Source organism: Ursus maritimus, unplaced genomic scaffold (assembly GCF_017311325.1).
Source record: "Ursus maritimus isolate PB19 unplaced genomic scaffold, ASM1731132v1 scaffold_23, whole genome shotgun sequence".
NCBI lineage: Eukaryota > Metazoa > Chordata > Mammalia > Carnivora > Ursidae > Ursus > Ursus maritimus.
This window is the reverse complement of record NW_024424786.1, coordinates 31,959,416-31,982,661: the sequence shown is the minus strand read 5'-3', so window position 1 is coordinate 31,982,661 and position 23,246 is coordinate 31,959,416. Positions and strand designations below refer to the sequence as shown.

Here is a 23,246-nt window from a genome sequence, read left to right as displayed (position 1 = left end):
AAATTATTTTGCCTTTGCATAAGAGAAGAGAGACCATTAAATTTAATAGAGATAAGCTAAAGGACTTCTTAAGATCCAGATAGTCTTGCACTTTATATTATTTCACTATGGGTTTCTCTGTTTTATTTTGTTGGAGATTTGTTTCTGCTTAATAAATTTGTAAAACTCTCCCTTGAAACTTGCTTTGAAGTCAAATAGAAACAAAATTTTCATCAATATTTTTTTATTAGGTTCCCAGTTCTAGTCCCAGCCAGACTTATCTAAAATGAGTATCCTTTTCTTTCTTTCTTTCTTTCTTTCTTTCTTTCTTTCTTTCTTTCTTTCTTCTTCCTTTCTCTTTCTTTCTTTCTTTTTTGAAAACTGGGCATGGAGTTTTATTTATTTTTTATAATAATTTTTATTATGTTATGTTAGTCACCATACAGTACCTTTTCAACCACAATGAAACCAAATTGCTGAATAAATTCTATCAATCTGGCCCTAGTGTGTGAGTGTGTGAGTGTCTGTGTGTGTGTGTGTGTGTGCATGTGTGTGTGTGTGTGTGTGTGTGTAGGAGAAGGATTGAATAATGGAATATAATTTTATGGCTTATTTAATCATTCCTTTATAAGTTCACTTCAAAATACTCATTGTCTACTATATGCCTAACACTCTAGGGCAAAAAAGCAGATAAAGTCTTTACTTTCTTGAAGCTTATATTCTAGTAAGTAGAGGCAGAAAATAGAAAAGGAATTATACATTATGTCAAATTACAATACCTGCTAAGAGAAATATAAAGCAGGGTAAATGATACATGGTCCCTGGATAAGATTATTTTCTGTAAGGTAATCAGAAAAGACTTCTTTGAAAAGGGATTGCATGAGCCAAACTTGAATGAATGCAGAAGAACCCACAAAGATATCCAAGGAGAGAAGTTTCCAGACAGAGAAACCAGCAAGCGAAAAGTCTCTGAGGAGGGAGCATGGTTGGTACCATTGATCAAAGGAAGCCAGCTTAACAGAAGTGGGATGAATATAGAGTAGTTGATGACAGATCATGTAGGGCTTTGCAGACCATTGAAAGAGGATTATTCTGGCTCCTGTCTAGAGAAAGGGTCATAAAGGAGCAAGAGTAGAAGCAGACTAGTTACAAGGATATTGCAGCCACCTAGCTAAAAAATGATGGTGGTTTAGATCGTGTTGATAGTAGTAGAGTTGGAAGTACTATGAAGGTAGATACAATAGTATTTGTTGAGGGATTTGACGTTGATGTAAAGTGAGAAAAGAGTAAACATCATTCCAAAGGTTTTTGGACAGTATCACCTAAAGACAGTGTTGACATTTACTGATACAATTTCATGTCTAGATGTCACCACTAACACAGCCAACATTTGCTTGAGTGTTTACAAGTGCCAGACACATTGAATCTTTATATCAACACTGAAGTCAGACCCTGCTATCATCCTTATGTCACAGATGAAATAATGAAGCCTTAGAAAGGGTAAGGAAGCTATTCAGTGTAAGTCAGTAGGCGGTGACCCTGGCCTTACACTGCAATTTAGCATAGATAATTCTATAAAATGCATTTAACCTCTGGAACTCCTCACCATTTATTGTAAAATGAAGATAATTGTCTCAATGGAAATCTGTGAGAGCAAAAGGGTGACTAGGTCAGTAATTGGCCAAAGTAGATACAAAGGGTGACATTTGACCATGACTATTAATATAGTGTTCTTTCTATGAGATTGTATCTATACTATCCAAAGCAATGAATTATTTAAAAAAAAGAATGAGAACATATGTTTATCATTTATCTGCATGGTTTTTAACTACCTAGCATGAATCTTTTTCTCTTGTTTACCAAAGTGACTGCTTGTAAGCTATTTCACAAACATAGACACACACACTCCACACACATTCATTAATTAGTTAGTCTTGGCCTTAAATAGACAATATGGTGTTATACATTATTGCAGCTGAAAATAAATGCCAAATATAATATTCCAACAAAAAGAAATAAATTTCTTGCAAGTGTTGTCATTCACTGACAGTACTAAGATCCCTCAGAGAAAGCAAACAGATCAGGTGAGTGCTGGGACAGCTACAGGTTCCTGTGGGAGCACATCCTAGACCTCAGTATAGGAAGGGAGGTTGGCACCACAGTTCTCTGAAACAAGGAGTCAGAGCACAGAGCTCAGGGAAGTGAAGAGGCTGCAGTATAGGACATTGCGGGGAAAAAAATTCAGAAGTTTCCAACAAAGTGCCAACAAAGTCCTTTGCTCAATACAAAGAATATTAAGTTGTGTGTTAAGTTGTGGGATGAAACAGCACAAGACAGAGTAAAGATCAGGAAAATGGGCACCAGGGTGGCTCAGTCAGTTGAGCATCCAAGTCTTGGTTTCAGCTCAGTTCGTCATCTCAGGGTCTTGGGATTGGGCCCCATATTGGACTCCATGCTCAGTGAGGTCTCCCCGAGGATTCTTCCCCCTTCTCTCGGCCCCTCCCCCACATCTCAAATAAATAAATAACTCTTAAAAAAAAAAAAAAGAAAAAATATTCTCATTCAGTCTGTACGTTCCTTCACATAGGATCTCTGCTTCACATAGCAAATCAGGGAGAGGCTAATGAACTCCATCAGCTTGTAACTGAATGGGTGGTCCCTTCAGTGGTCCCTGCTCTGCAGAAGACCCAGAAACTAGAGATGTGAGCCTCAACCTCTGACCAGCAGACACAGCTTTTGTCCACATTCCTTGTGCCTCAAAGTCTAAGATATACCTTGAACATCTAAAGACTGCAGGTATATAAATTTTAAGACACTTGCACATAACTGAAAAGAAGCCAGGAAAGGAAAGGAGAAAGGAAACTCTTCCTGTGAGTGACTTACTGCCCCTGGTATAACTTATCGGTGATGCACTAAATGTATATCCTTGTCAGTCCCATGTTTGAACCCTTTCAACAAATTTCTCTAAGCAGTATATTTTCAGAACACCATCTTGGATATTTCTGAAAGATGGTCCTGGCTTTTTAACATTTCTAAAGTTTCTCAAAGAGTTTTTAAAATGTTTCAGTTCATTTAAACATTTTTGGTTGTGGGTATTGTGAAAATGCAAACATAAGTAATAATAATGATTGATACCTATTGTGCATTTATCATATCCAAGGTACTTTACTAAGCATTTTATAAAGGTTAATGCATTTAAACTTTACCACAAATCTATACACTCAATACTGTTGTGTTCCCACGTTGCAGATGAGCCACCTGAGATACAAAGAGATTAAGTAACTTGCTCCAGATGAATTTCGAAGCATAGTCTGAAACCCAGTCTAGCTCTAGGCTCATTAGTGTCCACTATACTAATTCCCTGGGTATAAGAAGTGTAAACATAATGGAAGAGGTACACAAATTTATTAAATTCAATATAATGTGATGAATATGGTGAAGAGTAAGTTACAAGTAAGAAGCGAGTGCAGATAAAGAGCCTTTGGCTGAGCCATTTGGATTTAAAAAAAAAACAAACACAAACACAGAAACACAAACAACAAACCAATAAACTTCCTGGAAGAGATGACATTAAAGTTGAGTCTGAAAATATGACTAAGATGCTTCCAAGTTAGCCAAAGTACAGGGCATTCCATGTAATGGGACCAGCATGAATAAAGACATAGAGCATAAAGCAGATGTTATGTGCTCTGCTAAGGATTGAATAAATTAAATCATATGAAACACTTTGAAAAACCCCTGGCACATAGTAATTCCATTGTGCACACGATTATTAGACTCCCCGTATCTACACTGTTTTCCTTACAATGTTGCAGATTCTTCCCTTTCTGACTCTGGGAAGTCCTTGTGACTCACTTTGGTTGACAGAATGTGGTAGACCCAGACAGAATGCCAGTTCTGAGCCTGTGCCTCAAGAGGCCTTGCACACTTTCATTTGCTCTCTGAGAAACTTCTGCCATGAGAATAACCCCAGAATAGCATCCTGGATAACAGACCATCAGGGTCAGAGAACGACTGTCCCATCCAAGATCATATTAGATCAGACTATAGCTACTTGAACCCAAACACATGAGAGATCCCAGACAAGATCTTAAAGCCACCGATCCAACCTGCTGCTGATTCCAGATGGATAAAGGAGTTCAACTAAAAGTAGAAGTACAACCCAGCTGATCCACAGACTAATGATTAAAAGAGAAATTACGGTTTCATGCTACTGAGATTGCATGGTTGTTACCAAACAATAGCGAAGAGATACAAGATTTAATAATGATAGCTATGATTACTGTTGTTCTCAAGAAATTCAGGATGTATAGAACATATATTGTGAGTCAGAAAGCTGCAGATTATGGTGATGGAGAAGTACATCCTGACAGCTCTGAAGTATTCGGTTAAGGAGCTCAGATTGAATTCCTCAAGCCATCAGCTGAGGCTCCATAAGATGTAAAGAAAGATATCCAAAAGGAAGGATAAACAAAATGAAAACTAGGAGACAAGTCATGGTGGAGACCTAGATATGGTGAACACTTAGTGGGTAAGTGTTAGCTGAAGCTAGGAGAGTAGTAGATATTACCCCAGGAAAGCATGTGATGAGAAGAGTGAGCCAAGGGTAGAACCCAGGTTTACAGTCAGAGAAAGACAAATACCATATGATTTCACTCATATGTGCAATTTAAGAAACAAAACAGATGAACATAGGGGAAGGGAAAGAAAAATTAAATAAGATGAAAACAGAGAGGGAGCTAAACCATAAAAGACTCCTAACTATAGGAAACTAACAGGGTTGCTGGAGGGGTGGTGGGTGGGGGGATGGTGTAATTGGGAGATGGGCATTAAGAAGGGCACTTGAAGTAACTGGTATATATGCAAATGAAGAATCACTAAATTCTACCTCTGAAACTAAAAAAAAAGTTTATGTTAATTAAATTGAATTTAAATTAATTTTTTTAAATGCCAGAAGAAAAAAATGAATTGGTTTTCAGAAGACAAGAAGTTACAGCAGAAGAAACTGTAAAGTGAACCAGGAAGTAAGATCAGAGAAGCACCAAAATAATCAAGAAATCATGACATGATGGAAGTCAAGAAACAGAAATATCAGGAAAGTGGAAGAGGGACTTCTCTGGAAAAAGATGTTTAGAGAAAAAAATCTTTAAATCCCATGCCCTTCCTTTCCAATGTCAAATTATAAAAACAATTTAAGGTAGCAAAAATTAGGGCTGGACCAAAGGAAATAATACCTATATATTTGACAAACTTTAAGGAATTCCTGTAGATTTATCCTTTATGAGGATTGGGGTCATGACTCTCTCATTCAACTTTGTATCCTCCAGTCATGGAACCTAGTACATAACTAATTAACAATGTGTTGCAAGAAAGAAAAGAAGAAAGAAAGGATGAGGGGGAGGGAGTATCAGGGAAGAAGAAGGAAGGAAGGAAGGAAAGAAGGAAGGAAGAAAGGGAGGGAGGAAGGGTGGGAGGAAGGGAGGGAGGAACGAAAGAAGGAGGGACTGAGGAAAGGAGAGAGGGAGGAAGGGAGGACGAAAGCAATCAGAAGGGAGAGAGGGAGGCTGGGCAGATTGGAGGGAGGGAGGAAGAAAGTCACAGATGAAATCACATCGGAAGGTGATTCTGAGTAACAATTACTAATGATCTTGCCTGATAAAGGATGATACATGAAGTAAACAGAAGATATCTGTCTGAATGACACTAATGTCTCTAATTTGGAGGTACAGTAAAAACAAATGTGATCAAGTCATGGAACCCTCCAGTAGGGTTTCCTTTTCAGAAGGATTTTTAACAGTAGCTCTGAATGATTATGCCTACCTGAATGTTAATGCTAGCAAAATGTTTCCCTGATGAAGAGTGAGTCTTCCATGACATGGTATAGAATTGCATCGATAAGAATTAATTCTGCCTAAAGGGGACATCCAAGGCTACCACACACTTGTGTGCATAGGGCCCCACATCTAAGGAATCACCATTGACATGAGGATATCCAAGATCTATATATTTATTATAGCAGTGCTTCGAGAGATGGCAGTGAAGGTTCTTATAGATGAATAAATGTATCATTTTCTCAGAACACCTTCTCCAAGTCCCATGTTTTCAAGATAGCAACCTCTACTTCTAAGTTCCAGTTCCATATGGATTAGCTCTTATAACCATATTCTTTTTTTTTTGAATATCAGGTAGTTTATTTTTCTTTTCTTTTTTTAAGATTTTATTTATTTATTTATTTATTTATTTATTTATTTATTTATTTGACAGAGAAAGAGAGCACAGGCAGCAGAAGTAGCCCGCAGAGAGAGAAGAAGGCTCCACACTGAGCAGGGAGCCCAACATAGGACTAAATTCCAAGACACTGGAATCATGATGTGATCAGAAGGCAGCTGCTTAATGATGGAGCCACCCAGGTGCCCCTCTGACCACAGTCTTAAAGACTAGAATAAAATCTAGAAAAAAGAACTGGTGTGTGCATAAACACATAATCATTCTGTCACTGGTCAGTACTTTTCTTTCTGAAAACAAATTTGTACAGGAAGCTAAATTATCATGTGAATATGATTAGATATTAATAGCATTCCACTAAGGGCCATCATGGGTTGTTCAATATGGTGATGGACTGTAAGTAATCCTATTCTAAAGCAATCCTTTCAGAATAACCGAATATATGTATTTGTTAATATTTATTAATATTAACACAATTAAATATACAAAATCTTAATGCAATTAAAATTTGTTAATTCTTTTTCCCCAGGGGGGAATATTTTATCTTTCCTGTCTATGAAGCAAAACAAGCTATTAAGGAAATGCACATTAGAATCCCTGAATATCATGTATCGACAGAAGTCATACTTGGCTACACCATAACTTTTTCATGGCATGTTTCACTTCTGCATTCCTCAGTGTATAGATCAGAGGATTGAGCAAGGGTGTCCCAATTGTATAAAACACAGCCACCATCTTGTCTATTGGAAATGTGGTTGCTGGGCGTGTGTATATGAATATACACGGACCAAAAAATAAGACAACCACCATGAAATGGGAGGTGCAGGTGGAAAGGGCTTTCCGCCTTCCTTCTGCACTGTAGTTTCTCAGAGAGTACAAGATGACGACATAGGAGATAAGCAGGATTATGAAACTCACCATGCATATGGCTCCACTGTTGGAAACAACTAGCAAGTTTATCACATAAGTGTCCATGCAGGCAAGTTTCAACAAGGGCTGCAAGTCACAGAAATAGTGGTCAATCACATTGGGGCCACAGAAAGGCAATCCCAAAACCAGAAAAACTTGTACTGAAGAGTGGATACAGGATCCCACCCAGCTCAGAATCACCAGCACACTGCAGACACGGCAGCTCATGATGGTCGTGTATCGTAAGGGCTTACAAATGGCTACACAGCGATCAAGAGCCATGAGGATGAGCACAAAGATTTCCAGGCACCCAAAGAAGTGGGCTGCAAAGACCTGAGTCATGCACTCATTGTAGGAAATGGACTTCTTCTGAGAAAGGGCATCCACAATCAATCTGGGAGCTGTGGTTGTAGAGAAGCAGGCATCAGCAAAGGACAGATAGAATAGGAAGAAGTACATGGGACTCCCGAGGGTCCTGCTTGCTTTAATAGTCACTACAATGAGAAAGTTCCCCAGCAGAGTGGCAAGGTAAAGCATCAAGAAGACCCCAAATATTGCTTTCTGCTTTCCTGCATCCTGTGTCAACCCAAACAGAATGAATTCGGTCACACTGCTATTCATCGCCATACTAGCAGCTGTAGGTAAGATGCTGTTGACAAGGATTTAATCTGAAAAAAGAAGAAAAGAAGTGACATCATGGGAAGGCCAGTGGACTGACCTCTGAATTCCTTCTTGTTCCATGTTATGTTACCTCCAACTGCCTTTAATCCTCTATGAATCTCTGTAAATCTACAGAAGTCCAAGCCTCTCCCAGATCTGTCTGTTGATTCAGAAACTGCTGCAGTACGGTGGTGACTCGAAGAAGGATGAGGCACAGACAGGTTAGGTGTGAAAGAAACGAGGGAGCAGGTGACCACTGCAAGGAATGCAATCATCCACAGCGGCTACAGCCTCGCATAGTAATTAGTGATAAACAATCAAAGACAAGGGTAATCAAGGGGAGTCTTAAAGCCTATAGTACATCCAGGTTGAGTAAACAAAGCAAAGCATATTCTTATCTGTGTTGTACAGACCCCGTGGGCTATTATCAAGGCTAATCAGGTTTTGGGGGAGGGCAGCGCTCCATCCTGAGGTCCTGAGCAGACCAGGCATTCCCAGCCACTCCTTTTCTGAGGGAATTTCAGAGGAGGGCCTCATTCTGCCCTGAACAGTCCAGGCGTTCGCAACTGCTTATGCTCTGAGGTCTACACTAAAGCCTACTCACAAACATGTTTTCCTATTATATTTTTAGCATAAGCTCTTGGCCAGGGGCCACTGCAAGAAACTAACTGCCTTACATCAAACCTTTGCATTTGAGGAATAAAAATTAAATATCCTTTAACAATTTTGACTCCTACCAGGATTTAACTCCGCAGAACTTGCACTTTCCTTGGGCAGGTAACTTAACTACCTTGAAATTTTGCTTTCATATGAAAAATGGAGTCAAATACTTGCCCTACCTTATCCTAAGTTTCCCTAAGAATTTTTAAAAAATAAATGATGCATACATATATACACATAGAGTTCATGTATTAGGTTTTTTATCTATGTGCTCTGAAATCCGAAAAACACTATTGCAATATAATTAAGCACTCATATTGTTGTAGAATCCCTCCTGAAGAAAATATTCTCTTTTGGTTCACTCATTTTCGGGTTCTTGACCCCCTCATCTCTGACCCTGTCAGGATCTTGGTTGACATTTGCTTTACAAAAATCTATTTTGACAATATTTTACTTATATCTCTTGTGTTCAGTGTCAACTTCATTGATGGCCATTATATAACAAATATATCTGGGGAATTTTGAGGTTGGCAAAACTGAAGAAAACTCCTATTTACCCTCTTGATTATACTCTAAAACTGAACTCATTAAATATTGAGAATCTCTGCATATGAATTCAGTATGGTATAAAATTCCTAACAATGCCTATAATCTAATATACTCTATAATCTAATCTGCTGTTTTGATTCTTTTTTTAAATTTTATAATATTTTTTATTATGTTAGTCACCGTAAGTACATCCCTAGTTTTTGATGTAAAGTTCTATGATTCATTACTTGCATACAACACCCAGTGCACCATGCAATATGTGCCCTCCTCAACACCCATCACCAGCCCAGCCCATTTCCCCACCCCCCCTCCCCTCTGAAGCCCTCAGTTTGTTTCCCAGAGTCCATAGTTTCTCATGGTTCATTCCGCCTTCTGTTTACCCTCCCTTTCTCCTTCCCTTTCTTTTCCTATCGATCTTCCTACTTCTTATGTTCCATAAATGAGTGAAACCATATGATAATTGTCTTTCTCTGCTTGACTTATTTCACTTAGCGTTATCTCCTCCAGTCCTGTCCATGTTGCTGCAAATGTTGAGAAATCGTTCTTTTTGATGGCTGAGTAATATTCCATTGTATATATGGACCACATTTTCTTAATCCAGTCATCTGTTGAAGGGCATCTCAGCTCCTTCCACAATTTAGCTATTGTGGACAATGCTGCTAGGAACATTGGGGTGCATATGGCCCTTCTCTTCACTACATCTCTATCTTTGGGGTAAATACCCAGTAGTGCAATTGCTGAATCATAGGGAACTCATTTTTTAACTTTTTAAGGGAACTCCACACTGTTTTCCAAAGTGGTTTTGACTCCTATATGTTTCTTTTTACCCTGAATTCCCCAGGATAATTCTTCTACAAATGTCATTTGAAAAATATTTCATAATTTCAGCATAGTAGGCTATGATTTTTCTATCCCATGTTCTTGTTCTTAGCATATATAGTTTGTCATTGAAATTGTATACATTTTCTGTTCCAATTTTGAATTGAAATAATTATAACAATTCTTCCCATATTGGTATAATTCCTGTAGTTTAATTGCTTATATAAGTATGTGACATTGTATAGTTTTTTCCAAATGATATTTGACTCTTTGTCCATTGGGATATTGATGTTGCTTCCAATTTACCCTCTCTCAAATAACAATGTAGAGTAATTTCCCAAATATGATATGTTGCCCCAAATGTGAGATTATCATTGCTATTGATAATTATTAAAAGGTTTTTCAATATTTTGTGTCCATTTATTAGCTACCTTTTTATTGTAGAATAATTCATGATTGTCATTAATTCTTCCAAGAACACAGAAGAATAAAGAAAAAATTTAAAATCTGTCTCCAGGGGCGCCTGGGTGGCGCAGTCGTTAAAAGCGTCTGCCTTCGGCTCAGGGCGTGATCCTGGCGTACCGGGATCGAGTCCCACATCAGGCTCCTCTGCTATGAGCCTGCTTCTTCCTCTCCCACTCCCCCTGCTGTGTTCCCTCTCTCGCTGGCTGTCTCTCTCTGTCAAATAAATAAATAAAATCTTAAAAAAAAAAAATTAAAATCTGTCTCCAAATTATAGAATCTATCATCCTACTCTCCAGAAATAACCACTTTTGTTGTTTGATATGTCCTTGTAGAAACATTTTTTCAGCATCCTTGCATATGTATCTCTACAATTCTATTCTACATACAAGCATGGCCAATATCTCAAGGTTGATGATTTTTCAGAAAAGCTGATGAACATGCAGACAAACAGAACAGTTATTTTGTGATATTGTCTTATTTTCTCACTCTGTTAAGATTTTTTAAAAAACGTATTTTATTATGTGCTTATACTTCTTATCACAAACCACGTTTTACATTTTTACTATATTTTTTATGAAAATATTGCTCTTCTGAGGATGTTTCATCTTTTGTCAGTTTGTATTTTGCAACCTTGATATTTTATCTGGAATGGCTATTAATCTAGCAAAATAGTTACATTCTTGGCCAAGAATACAGGTGCTAGAGTCAGATGCCTTGAGTTCAAATCCCAGCTCCACTATTTACTCGCTTGGGAAAGCACTTTTAAACATAATCTTGGTACCTCTGCAGATAAAATGAGAAAAAGATCTGGCTCATATGAGTAAGTAATAAGTAGGATATTTGGAGTTGTGCATAATAAATAAGAACGTAATTCCATAATATTGCATAATAATTGCCTAATAAGTAAGAACTATGTAAGTCCCAGCCTCTGCCTTTTTCACTAATAAAATTACACTTCTCTTTTTCTGTGACGTTTTTCTTTTCATATAGTCCAAGTCATCAATCTCCCCATTTTGATTTAGTCTCTTTTCAACACATTTTAAAATTATACTGTCTCCTTACTTCTCTCATAATTTTATAATTATCTTTTGTTTTAAATATTGAATCACAATTACCTGCAGTTAATGGACAAAATGCTCCCCTGTTTGTAATTATTTATATGAGTTTTAAGATAAATGTAGATGAAATTATTCATTATGTAAGGCACTTTGTGAATGCTATTAGAAGAATACAAATCATCTGCAGAGACAGGAGCACAAATTCCTGAAGGATAGACTGGTAGTGAAAAATTCATAATTATGTTAAGAGTCGAACTGTAACTTTAACTGAAGAAAGACAGGTTCTAAGCCAGATTCCCTGAGATGCAGCTATTCTAAAGCAGAGCAGAGAGGTAGGTGAGCACATCTGTTAGCACCTAGTGCATAGAGGCTGAAGCCACACAGCCTAGATTCATACCCCACCTGCTGCCCACTACGGTGTCATATTTAACAAGCCCCTTGATATCTCTGTGCTTGATTTTCTTCACCTGTAAACCTTAAGAGTAAAGTAACCTACTCTGTAGGGTTTCTATGAAGCCTAAATAATTCAGTATGTACAAAGCATGGGAGATGCCCATCTGAACTCCCTGCAGTTGGAATGGTTACTTTCATTATAATTATTAGTATCAGCGTCCCATTATGATTATTCATATCAACTTTCGAAGTTGTTAATCTACCTGTTCATTCACCCACAACGGAGCTGCACAAATGTTTTACACACCAATTTCCTTTGCTGACTGGCTGACATCATATTGGCACTGTGGATCATGCTCATTTGCTCATGGTGGTTAGAAGCTGGTGTAACAAATCCAAATGTCTTGAATACATTAAATATAGATAAAAAGCATATAACAGCTTTGTTATGTGGGGCCCATGATGAGAGGAAAGTAGAAATAAAGTAGGCCCTTAGTTGTAATGTGTTTGTGATCCAAAGATATGAAAATCAGAGGGGGAAAAGAGCATTTGAGATGAAAGAAATCAAATCAAAGTATTAATAGAGATGATTGAGCAAATAGAGGAGATCAGTATGAAACCTCTAGACAGATTCCAAAGCCATAGTGGGAAAACTTGAAAAAGCAAGTTTTCCTTTAGCCAAAGGCCATGAAAGCCAGGTTATGAAGTTTGAATACATTCTTGTGGTCAAATATAAAATTTGGAGACATACAGAATATGGGAGCTTATTTTATTAAGATTTATTCAGCAGCTAAAAACAAAATTATTCAGTTGTTTACTTTTAAAGATTTTATTTAATTTTTGGACACAGAGAGAGAGAGCTCAAGCAGGGGGAGCAGGAGGCAGGGAAGGAGAAGCAGACTCTCTGCTGAGCAAGGAGCCCCACACAGGGCTGGATTCCAGGAGCCTGAGTTTATAACCTGACCTGAAGGCAGGCACTTAACCCACTGAGTCACCAAAGTGACCGTAAAATCATTCAGTTTTTTAACAAAATTTAGTCATTTTTTTTCCTAACTGTAATCCCATTGGTCTTTGAGTTTATCTGCAATGAAGCATCTCCCTCCTTCAAGATGTCAGAGTTGCACTGAAGACATCCATCTTTGTATCCCCTGCACTGAGAAACTCAGTGGAAAGCATACAAGTGTATTTGCTGTATCCCCAACAACATGAATCTCTGGTGGTGTCAGACTTGTTACTTCCCCTCACAGTGAAGGACCAGAAATGCTCACTCTCAGCTGTCTCTGGGGTGGGTAGCAAAATTACACACCTCACCTCAGGATTGATAGGATCATTCTATTGTTGCTTTTGTCTTTTCTGCTGTTGTTGTCCAAACTATTGTTTTAGAGCAGTGTTAGATTAACAGCAAAACCCAGAAAGGTACAGAGTCCCCATACAGTCCCTGCCCCCACACAGATATCACACACACACACACACACACACACCCGCCATTATCAGCATCTCCCACCAGAATGGCACATTTCTCACAACTGATGAGTCAACCATGCCACATCACCATCACCCAGAGCCCAGAGTCTACCCTAGGGTTCACTCTGGGTGTGGTACATTCTATGGAATTGGAACCAAGAATGACATGCGCCCATCATTATAATATCATACAGAGTATTTTCACTGCCCTAAAAGCAGGATCATCTTAGATTCCCAAAACATAGAAGATAATAATTCTTTTCACACAATCTCTAGTATTTGTTAAATTCTGAATAAAATGTTTCACACTATTTTGTGGAAGGAAAAAAAAACACATTGAGTGAGATATCTATGTGAGTTTTCATTGTGAGCATTAATAGTTCATAGACACCAGAAAATCAGGCTGGTATTTAAAAAAGGCGAGTATTACAAATGGCCAATCCTAGAATTCGTTAAAAGGACCCACTAGGTTTCTAAACAGAAAGAAAGGACACTATTTCAGATATTCCCTTTATCCTCACTCTCCATCCTTTCCCTCTTTTTACCTCTTTGCTATAACTTGAAAAGGAAAAGTAATCATTCTAAAAATATGATGAATCATAAATATGATTAAATGGTTACTATGGTCTTCAAATGCAAATGCTGAAATACTCACCATGACTTTCACAGCCCTCGAACGCTGGGCCACAATCCTGCTTACCACCTTTCCCCCCAGTGCCTCTGGCATGCGTGCTCCAGCCACGCCTGACACTTGCTGTCCCTCATAAATATGCCCACACCATCTCATTCACTGAATTTTCAATAGTTCTTAGTGGCTAAATGCCCTTCCCCTGATACAACCTCCACTCTCCATTGCTACCGGTGCACGGAGGACCCAGTTCAGATGCCATCTCCTCAGCAAAGACTTCCACATTTTCCCGAACAACTATCTCGCTAAGGACCTTCTGCTGCTAAAATGTTTGTGCGATGTGTTTAACGAATCATGTAACCCTTAATTATAGCCTTCTTTCTTTTTTGCTTTAATATCTTTGTTCATTTGACTTTATACCAAGTAAGGTAAGTTCACCCTGTTCTGTTTTGTGCAATTCAGGTAGGCTGGCAGGCAGTTTAGCAGAGAGCTGTCAGAAATAAACCAGTGCCGGATCTGTAGCTTTTGTGCTCCATGGCAACTTCTCCCTCTTGAACACTCCACTCTCCACTGCCATGCAAAGCATCAGACTCCAACCATCAAGCCAGCATAAAGACAGAAACCATGAATAGGTAAGGAATAAAAAATGTTGACATGCCCAGTACATGTCCTGACTACCCAATAGATGGAAAATTCAGGATGTGTCAAAAAATGAGACCAGCATTTATATTTATACTTAATATAAACCCACAGTGCAAGGTTGGGCAAAGAACCTTGGTAGGGATAAAAGTGGTTCGTCCTAGGATTTCACTAGAGAGTTTGCTTCTCATTCCTCCTCTCCATATATCATCCCTTACTCCAACACTGGAAAGAGAATATAATTCTTAGGTGACAGGGGGTTTGGGCAGCCAATATATAACAGTCAGTATCATAGTGTCATAGAATCATGGTATCAACAGTACCAATGCATACTGATTGCATGTGGTCAGGATACATCTCTATCCTTCTCCTGACCTTATGCCTTGCAAATAAGAAATCCACCAGTAGAGGAGACTGTATCTCTGCCCCTTCAGTGGAACCCCTCCCCGCCAATAAGAATTAGTCCTGAGACAGTGCTGCATCAAGCAGAGGCCAGTGAAAGCCGGGAACCCTGACACATCAGAATATTCTCATCACTGAGATTTCTGGAACTTCATGCTCCTTGGAAGACAGAACTACATTATGGCAACTGCCCAAAAACCCAGTCCCAAATGGTAGGCGAGAAAAAGAACATACTTTAGTTGGGCTTGAAAACTTACCTTATTTCTTATACAGAAAGAGACGAGTTCCAATGCAGAGCTCATAGTTTTTGCTCTTGCAATTCTGATTTATTTTGAAGATGAATCATGTGCAGTGTGTTTGCAACATGTAAACTGTACTTCAAATACTTCTACTCAGTTTTCCATCGAAGGATCTATAGGGAGAGAAGATACTCCACAAAGAGCCAGTCTTTCCTAGAAGGCTTGAGCTAGACTCTTCAAAAGGGATTGTAATATCAGCAGAAAGTTTCTTCTACTCTTAGAACGTTCTAGCATAAAAAGGAAATATCGCCACTGTTCTGTGATAGAAACACCTCTAAAGCCAGCTGTATTACCCCAGAACAATTTCCTGGTAGAGCACATGTATGAAACATTTCTTCTTCTTCAATCAGATATTTATAGAGATTTCAGAGAGGTTCACAAATCCCCAGTCCTTAGAGGGATAAGGACTCTGCCCTTCCCACCCAACCCCAAAGGTTATGCTCTATAAACTACTTACCTCAGTCAACCCTGCATCACAGCAAACCCTGGTGTCAAGGAATCCCGGGCAAGGCTGTCAACAGGCAGATTCTGTCCTCAGAGCCCTTCTCCCCTCCTAGTCTCCCAAAGGGACCCTGCCCATTTTCGTTACCAAATGCTCTACCTATTTCCCTGCTCTAAAGAAAAACTACATCTTTAAAGTCACTCTAAAGGATATTAAGGAGGGCGCATATTGCATGGTGCACTGGGTGTTATATGCAAGTAATGAATCATGGAACATTGCATCAAGAACTGTGGATGTACTGTATGGAGACTAATATAACAAAATAAATATTATTAAAAAAATAAGTGCACAATACAAAAAAAAGTAATAAAGTATAGACTACTAAAAGTTCCCAAAGGCTCTGCTCTTTATGTCCAATCTTTTTTCAAAATAAAAAAAAATAGAATTATCATATGATCTAGTAATTCCACTACTGGGTATTTACCCGAAGAACACAAAAACACTAATTTGAAGAGATATATACAGCCCTCTGTTTGTTGCAGTATTATTTACAATAGCCAAACAATGGCAGCAACCCAAAAATTCAATGATAAGTGAATGGATAAAGAAGATACAGTATATATATATATATACGATGGAATATTACTCAGCTTTAAAAAGAATGAAATCTTCCCATTTGCAACAACATGAAAGAACTTGGTATAATGCTAAGTGAAATAAATTGGACAAAAGGACAAATACCATATAATTTCACTCATATGTGGAATTTAAGATAAAAGACAAATGAACAAAGAAAAAAGGAAACAAAAAACCCAGACTCTTTTTTTTTTAAAGATTTTATTTATTTGTGAGAGAGAGTGAGCACAAGGAAGGGGGCAGCAAGCAGAGGGAAAAGGAGACTCCCCACTGTGCAAGGAGCCTGACATGATATCACCTCACGCCTGTCAGAATGGGGGTGAATTAGTGTAACAGAGTTCCTAGACAGTGGAGAAGGGAAGCCAGTTGCAAAAATGAGCCCAGGCTACAACTTTCTGCTCACTGTTGACATAAACGGGAACCACTGCATGGTCGGGTGACCAAATTCTTGGCAGGGGCCCAGCTAGTGGCAGAACCATGGAGAGAGCCCCCCATCATTCCCTGGGAGGAATGACTCTGGTGCATGCCACAGGAGTCTGTAATGTTTGGAGACTGGAAATTGGGTCGTGTGCCTGAGACAGAAACTCCTGGTCACAAGTTAGGTGAACACAGAGTGTGGACTGCAATCAGGGAGACCAGAGTGATTGACTGCTTTTCTCTGAGGGCTCACTGAAGAGTGGGGAGTGAGAACTTTCATCTCCAGGGCTGGTAATAAGGTTGCCGCCATTTTCATTCTCATCGTCTAAAGCAGTGGGGAAAGCCTGCAGGGAACAAAAAGCCACATAGAGCAACCTCTTAAACTCTGCCTCTTGAAATGAGCACAACCCGTGGCAAGGGTGGTGCAATTCTGCCCTGGACAAAGACACCTGAGAATCAGCATAACAGGCCCCTACCCAGAAAACCAGCAGGAACATCCAGCTAACATCGAGTTTATCAATCACACAGAACTTCAGAACCCCAGCTCTGGGAAAAATAGTATATAGAATTTGTGGATTTTTCTCATAATTCTTTATAGTATTTCGATTTTTCCTTTTCAACTAATTTCTTGTGTTTTCAACACTTTTCTTAAGTCTTTTTTAATTTTCATTTTTACAGGCACATTTTATCCTTTCATTATACTTAATTTTATTTTTGTATATATGTAAGTTGTTCTTTCTTGACAATTTTGGGATCTGGTTTCTTCTAACAAACAGATCAAAATAAACCCAGGATATAGTATATTGCTTTGTTCTCTTCGACTATTTCATTATATTCTCTCTCTCTCTCTCTCTCCCCTTTTTCCAGTTTCTGTCTCTTCTGATTAGTTTAGTGTATATTTCTCTGGGGCCGTTGTTGCTATTTTAGTATTTTGTTCTCTCATTCGTCTATCCACCCCTGGACAGAATGACTAGATGGAAGAACTTGCCCCAGAAAAGAGAACAAGAGGAAGCACTGACATCCAGGAACCAGATCAGTATGGACATAAGTAGGATGCTGGAAGTAAGGTTCAGAATAATGATTATAAAGATACCAGCTGGGCTTGAAAAAAAGCATAAAGGACAGTAGAGTATCCCTTTCTGGAGAAATGAAAGAACTAAAACCTAATCAGGTCAAAATCAAAAAGGTTATTAATGAGATACAATCAAAAATGGAGTCTCTAATTGCTAGGATAAATGAGGCAGAAGAGATAATTGGTGATATGGAAGACAAAATGATTGAGAATTAAGAAACTGAAAAATACAGATCAATAACTACTGGATCACAAGGTGAGAATTCAAGACATAAGTGATACCATTAAGCAAAACAATGTTAGAATAGTTGGGGTCCCAGAAGAAGCAGAAAGAAAGAGAGGGACAGAAGGTATTTTGGAGCAAATTATATGTGAGAATGTCCCTAATCTGGGGAATGAAACAGGCATTCAAGTCCAGGAGGCACAGAGAACGCGTCCCCCTCAAAATCATTAAAAATAGGTCAACACCTCGATATATAATAGTGAAGCTTGCAAATTTCAGAGGCAAAGCCAAAATCCTGAAACAGGCTCAGGACAAGAGTTCCTTAACCTACATGGGTAGAAATGTAGTAGACTGGCAGCAGACCTATCCAGAGAGACCTGGAAGGCCAGAAAGGGCTGGCATGATATATTCAAGGTGCTAATGAAAAACTATGCAGTGAAGAACTCTTAATCCAGCAAGACTATCATTCCAAATAGAAGGAGAGATAAAGAGCTTCCAGGACAAACAGAAACTAGAAGAATTTGTGATCACTAAACCAGCCCTTCAAGAAATATTAAAGGGGATCCTTTGAGTGAAGAGAGAGCCCAAAAATAACATAGACAAGGAAAAGAGACAATATACAGAAACAGCAAAGGGCATGGAGCCTGCTTATGATTCCCTCTATTTCTCTCTCTGCCCCTCCCCATTACCTCTCTGAAAGAAACAAACAAACAAAACAAAACAAAACAAAACAAAACAGGAAAGTCAAACAAGAAAAAGGGACCAGGCATGCTAAGAGGAATTTGGTATTAAGTATGCATAAAGAAGGTCTCACTGAGGAGAGATTAGAATAATGCCATAAGTAGATGAAGCTATTGGGCAAGCACCCATATTTTAGGCAGGGAAAGGCTACCTGATGTCATCAAGAAATTGCAAGGAAGCCAGTATGGCTGGAGTCAAGGGAGCAAGTATGGAAGTACCTGAAGAGACAAAGGGGCAATAGAAGGTCAAATCATTGTAAGAATTTGGTCTTTTTCTCTGAGCAAAATGGAATCACTGCAGGGTTTTAAGGAGAGAAGTGTGCTGTGCTGAAAATAGACTTAGCAGAGCAAGTGTGGAAGTACAGAGAATTCTGAGTTCTCTGATTTAAGTGAGAGATGATGGCAGCTTAGACCAGGATGAAAGGGGACTTGGTGGGAAAAGAGATCATATTCTGCATATATTTTGAAGGCAAACAAAGTTTTTCTAACACGTTTGGTGTGAGCTGTGATATTAAAAATTTTTTGGACTTCCATGTTTTTGGCCTAGGAAACTGGAAGAATGGAATTTTCTGGGAAGGCCACAGGTGTTTGACTGCAACAACAATCACTCACTGTTGGTCACCCTGGCTGGGATGGGGCCAGTTGGGGGGACTCAGGCTGATGGCAATTCTAGGGGAGGGGCCCTAGGGATGTAGGGAGTCCAGGACCTGGAAGGGAAAGATGGTGGCATGCCTTCACCTCTCCCCCTGCAGCAGCAAGCCTACCACAAGTTTAGTGTTATTCACAGATGACCTGGGCCATATTTCCAAGTGGAGCTCCATCATGGCTGGGAGTCTGGCAGACAGGATTTTCACCATGTGATAAATCGAACAGAGTTCATCAAATCCAGGCTAATTTTGCAGAATGTGCTGGAAGCATCTTACAAGGGGATCCTCTGTGCATTGAGCCCTGCTTAGGGAGGAGTTTACTTCCTCCTCTTTTTCTACCCTTCCCCCCTACTTGTGCTCACTCTCCTATCTCTCTCCCAAATAAATAAAGAAAATCTTTTAAAAGAATGAAAAGAGAAAGAGAGAAGTGGGGTATCTGGGTGACTTAGTCTGTTAAACATCTGCCTTCCACTCAGGTCATGATCCCAGGGTCCTGGGATTGAGTCTCAATTCAAGCTCCCTGCCCAGCGAGGAGCCTGCTTCTCCCTCTCCCACTCCCCCTGCTTTTTGCTCGTGCTCTCTCTATGTCTCTCCCTCAAATAAATAAATAAAATCTTTTAAAAAAGAACAGAAAAAACAAAAAGAGAAGTATACTGACTGAAGACCTGCAGCAGTCACAGGTAGATTTTGCTACATATTTCCACACATGGAAGGACTAGAGGATACTGTTGCCTGCACTACTATAAATGTGAAGATTGCGCCATGCATCACCTCTGAGCTCCAAACTGATGAACACCTGAGCCAGGGGAAGGTTTCCCAACATAACGGTCTCATGATGGCATTTCACCAGATTTGATAGCAAAACCTAGCAATAATGAAATGTGCATTTTCATTCTGAATGTAAACATGCAATTTACACAACAGCAACAAAGGGTAATTGCCCTGACACCTTGAAACAACAAATAGTTGAAGTGGCTGAGCAGATACCACTTCATGAGCTCAGCCACACGGTCACACTTGCACTAAACCACATCACCCTAGTTTTTCTCAATATGACCCAAGACTTCTCAATACAATCATTCTGGAATTCAAAATCTTTGCTGAATTCTCAGTACACACACTGCAGTATCAATTATGCCTTAGCAAGAAATTAAAATATTTAACATTTAAAAATCATCACTATTGTAGTAGAATCATGCTTCTTTATGTAAATGTGGAGTAGCCCAGGCTTAGATGTTTCAGGAATATTATATTTCAGGAAGGCAGTTTTTACCATGACTGCTTAATTATGCCCCAAAACATCTTCCAGGTGAAGTCATGTACACTTTAAGTGGCCCGAATGCTATGTCTTTTTAACCTGCTTTACAAGCCTACCCTGAAAATCAATTATTTAGTCAAGTTATTCTCACAAAATGTCCTGGTTGCCAAGAAAGAACCAAATAGAACATTTGACACATATCAAAAACAAAAATGTAACTGGACAAAAACACTTTGGGCTAATCATCTCTACTAGAATTTTAAAAAATCAGATTTCAGATTGTTCCACCTTGAGCAATGCATGTCAAGTTTATATAATAGTCCTTCCAAATAGTGCCTATCTATGAATTTGAAAATATCTAATATTAAGTTGTTAATTTATATACACACAGTTTTCCTGTATGTTGAAATGTATACACACACAGGTTTCCAGTGTATTAAATTTATTATTGAAAGGGAAAAAAATCAGTCATTAAATATAAAGATATCTGTTAGATATATAGAACAGAAAGTATCAAGCAAGTAGTTGAGTGTAGACATCTGCATTCAAGTGGGAGGCCTGTGGTAGAAATATGTGCGAGTCATCTGCATAGAGATGGTATTAAAGACACAAAAACCCTTGATTTTATTTTACTTTTAACATAACTTATGAAATAAAATCTTTCATCTGAGTTTTAGTTGCCTAAATACATGCACTTTCAAGGAAATCTCAGCTAATCAGAATCAATAGTAGAAGAAAAAAAAATCTTCCTGATCATCAATGACCCTCCACCAACATTCTCTTCGTGGAGGTTCCTAAAACTCAAGCTGAAAAGCTTTCTGTCTGACATAATCTCACTTTCATTAATACTTCTCCTTTCTCCTCTTTTCTCTTCTTTCCCTCTCTTTCTGTAGCAATACTAAACTATAGCAATTAATAGCAAATCTAAATTTCTGGCCAAGGTAGCAAGGCAAGTAGCTTATTGATGCCTTATGTAACCAACCAAGAAATTCCTGCCTCATCATCTACAGGACTTGTACTTTTTAATTTAAAAATTTATGTATTTATTTGAGAGCAAGAGAGAGCATGAGAGTCAGGGGAAGGGCTGAGAGAGAAAATCTTCAGGCCTATGTCCCATTGAGCATGGAGCCCAACATGGGGCTCGGTCTCAAAACCCATGAGATCATGACCTGAGCAGAAACCAAGAGTCAGAGGCTTAACTGTTTCAGCCACCCTGGTACCCCTATAGGATTTGTACTTTGAGAGATTTTCCAGTAAAAGAGATGAGCTTTAAATAAATCTCCAGCCTTTTATTATCAGAGTTTGAAGACTGAACTTTATCCTCAAGGAGACATACTCATGCAAAGCCACTTGGAGTTGCTTTAGATGGGTTCATCTACCACACTTCAAGCTCCAGTCACTAGATCTGTAGGAAGATAGACTTGATTATATGTATTCTCAGAGACAGACTCATTGCCCACTCTCACAGGGACCGGCTGCTGTTGTCAACACTCATTCGTTAACACTACCTGAACTAGAGTGTAAATCTAATGAGATACATGAAAAATATAAATCAAAACACCAAAGTGCTTATTCTAGTCACTAATCAATATGTCTCTTTCCAGGTCAGGAAATCTCTATAGGAAGCCAAATTACCATGCAAAGTTTGCTTAATAAAGGTAGAATTCAAGAAGCCATAACCTGAAATATTTCTCCCAACACGGAAGTGTACATGCTATGCTGGGCAACCAAGCAATCCTACCCACTAGTCAGTGAAACACTTCCTTGCATCTTCCCTTTTTGGATGAAATATTATAACGTTAGCTCTGTTTTTTCTGTCAGTTGCTGCTTTTCTCATATGTATGATCTTATCCATGAGGTGTTGTTTGTTATAATATAGCTCTCAGAATTGGATCAAATTGTCCCCAATTCACCAACCAACAATTCAGGAAATACCCATAGGCTTATATTACAAATGTATATGAAACTAAGAATATGAACAAATAATGAGAAACATGATAAACCAAGAAGCAAGATATTAAAGTACATAGAAATTGTGGATCAATACAATGAACACATGTGTTATAACTAGAATTATACTATTGAAATAGAAGGTCATGAGTTCACTTCTACATGCTCAAGAGACCAAAAAAAAAAAAAAAAGGACAGTTTTTTACAGATGTTACAAAGGGAAGACAAGCACCAAATAGCTTAATTAGTTGATATGTGTGCTCCGGTGGGATCATGAGTTTCTTGTAGTGTCTTTGGGCTATTGACCATTGAACCACAAAAGATAAGATCCAGATTTAATATGTCAAAACTAATTTGCCAACAGAATAGAATGGGATTGGCTGGTGATGGGTAGTAAGGAGGGCACGTATTGCATGGTGCACTGGGTGTTATACGCAACTAATGAATCATCGAGCCTTACATCGGAAACCGGGGATGTACTGTATGGTGACTAACATAATATAATAAAAAAAAAACATTAAAAAAATTAGGGGCCATTTTTCAAACCAGGCCAGAGACATGAGAAAAAGAAACAAAACCAAGAAGAATGTACAAAGGAAGGAGGTAAAGCGATGATGCAACAGAAGCTGGATCACAAGCCGCTATTCAGACAGAAGAAGGGAAGAGTTGAATTATCTTCCTACAAATACTACTGTATTTGATATTGTGGCAC

General features: G+C 38.7%; 1 protein-coding gene across 1 annotated transcript; it reads right to left on the bottom strand.

Annotated features, from left to right (window-relative positions):
• Positions 1 to 6,825: 6,825 nt before the first annotated feature.
• On the bottom strand, positions 6,826 to 7,740 carry LOC103672261 (olfactory receptor 4C11-like). Its single transcript, XM_008700926.1, has one exon. It carries the CDS (start codon positions 7,738 to 7,740, stop codon positions 6,826 to 6,828), a length of 915 nt encoding a protein of 304 aa, XP_008699148.1.
• Positions 7,741 to 23,246: the final 15,506 nt, after the last annotated feature.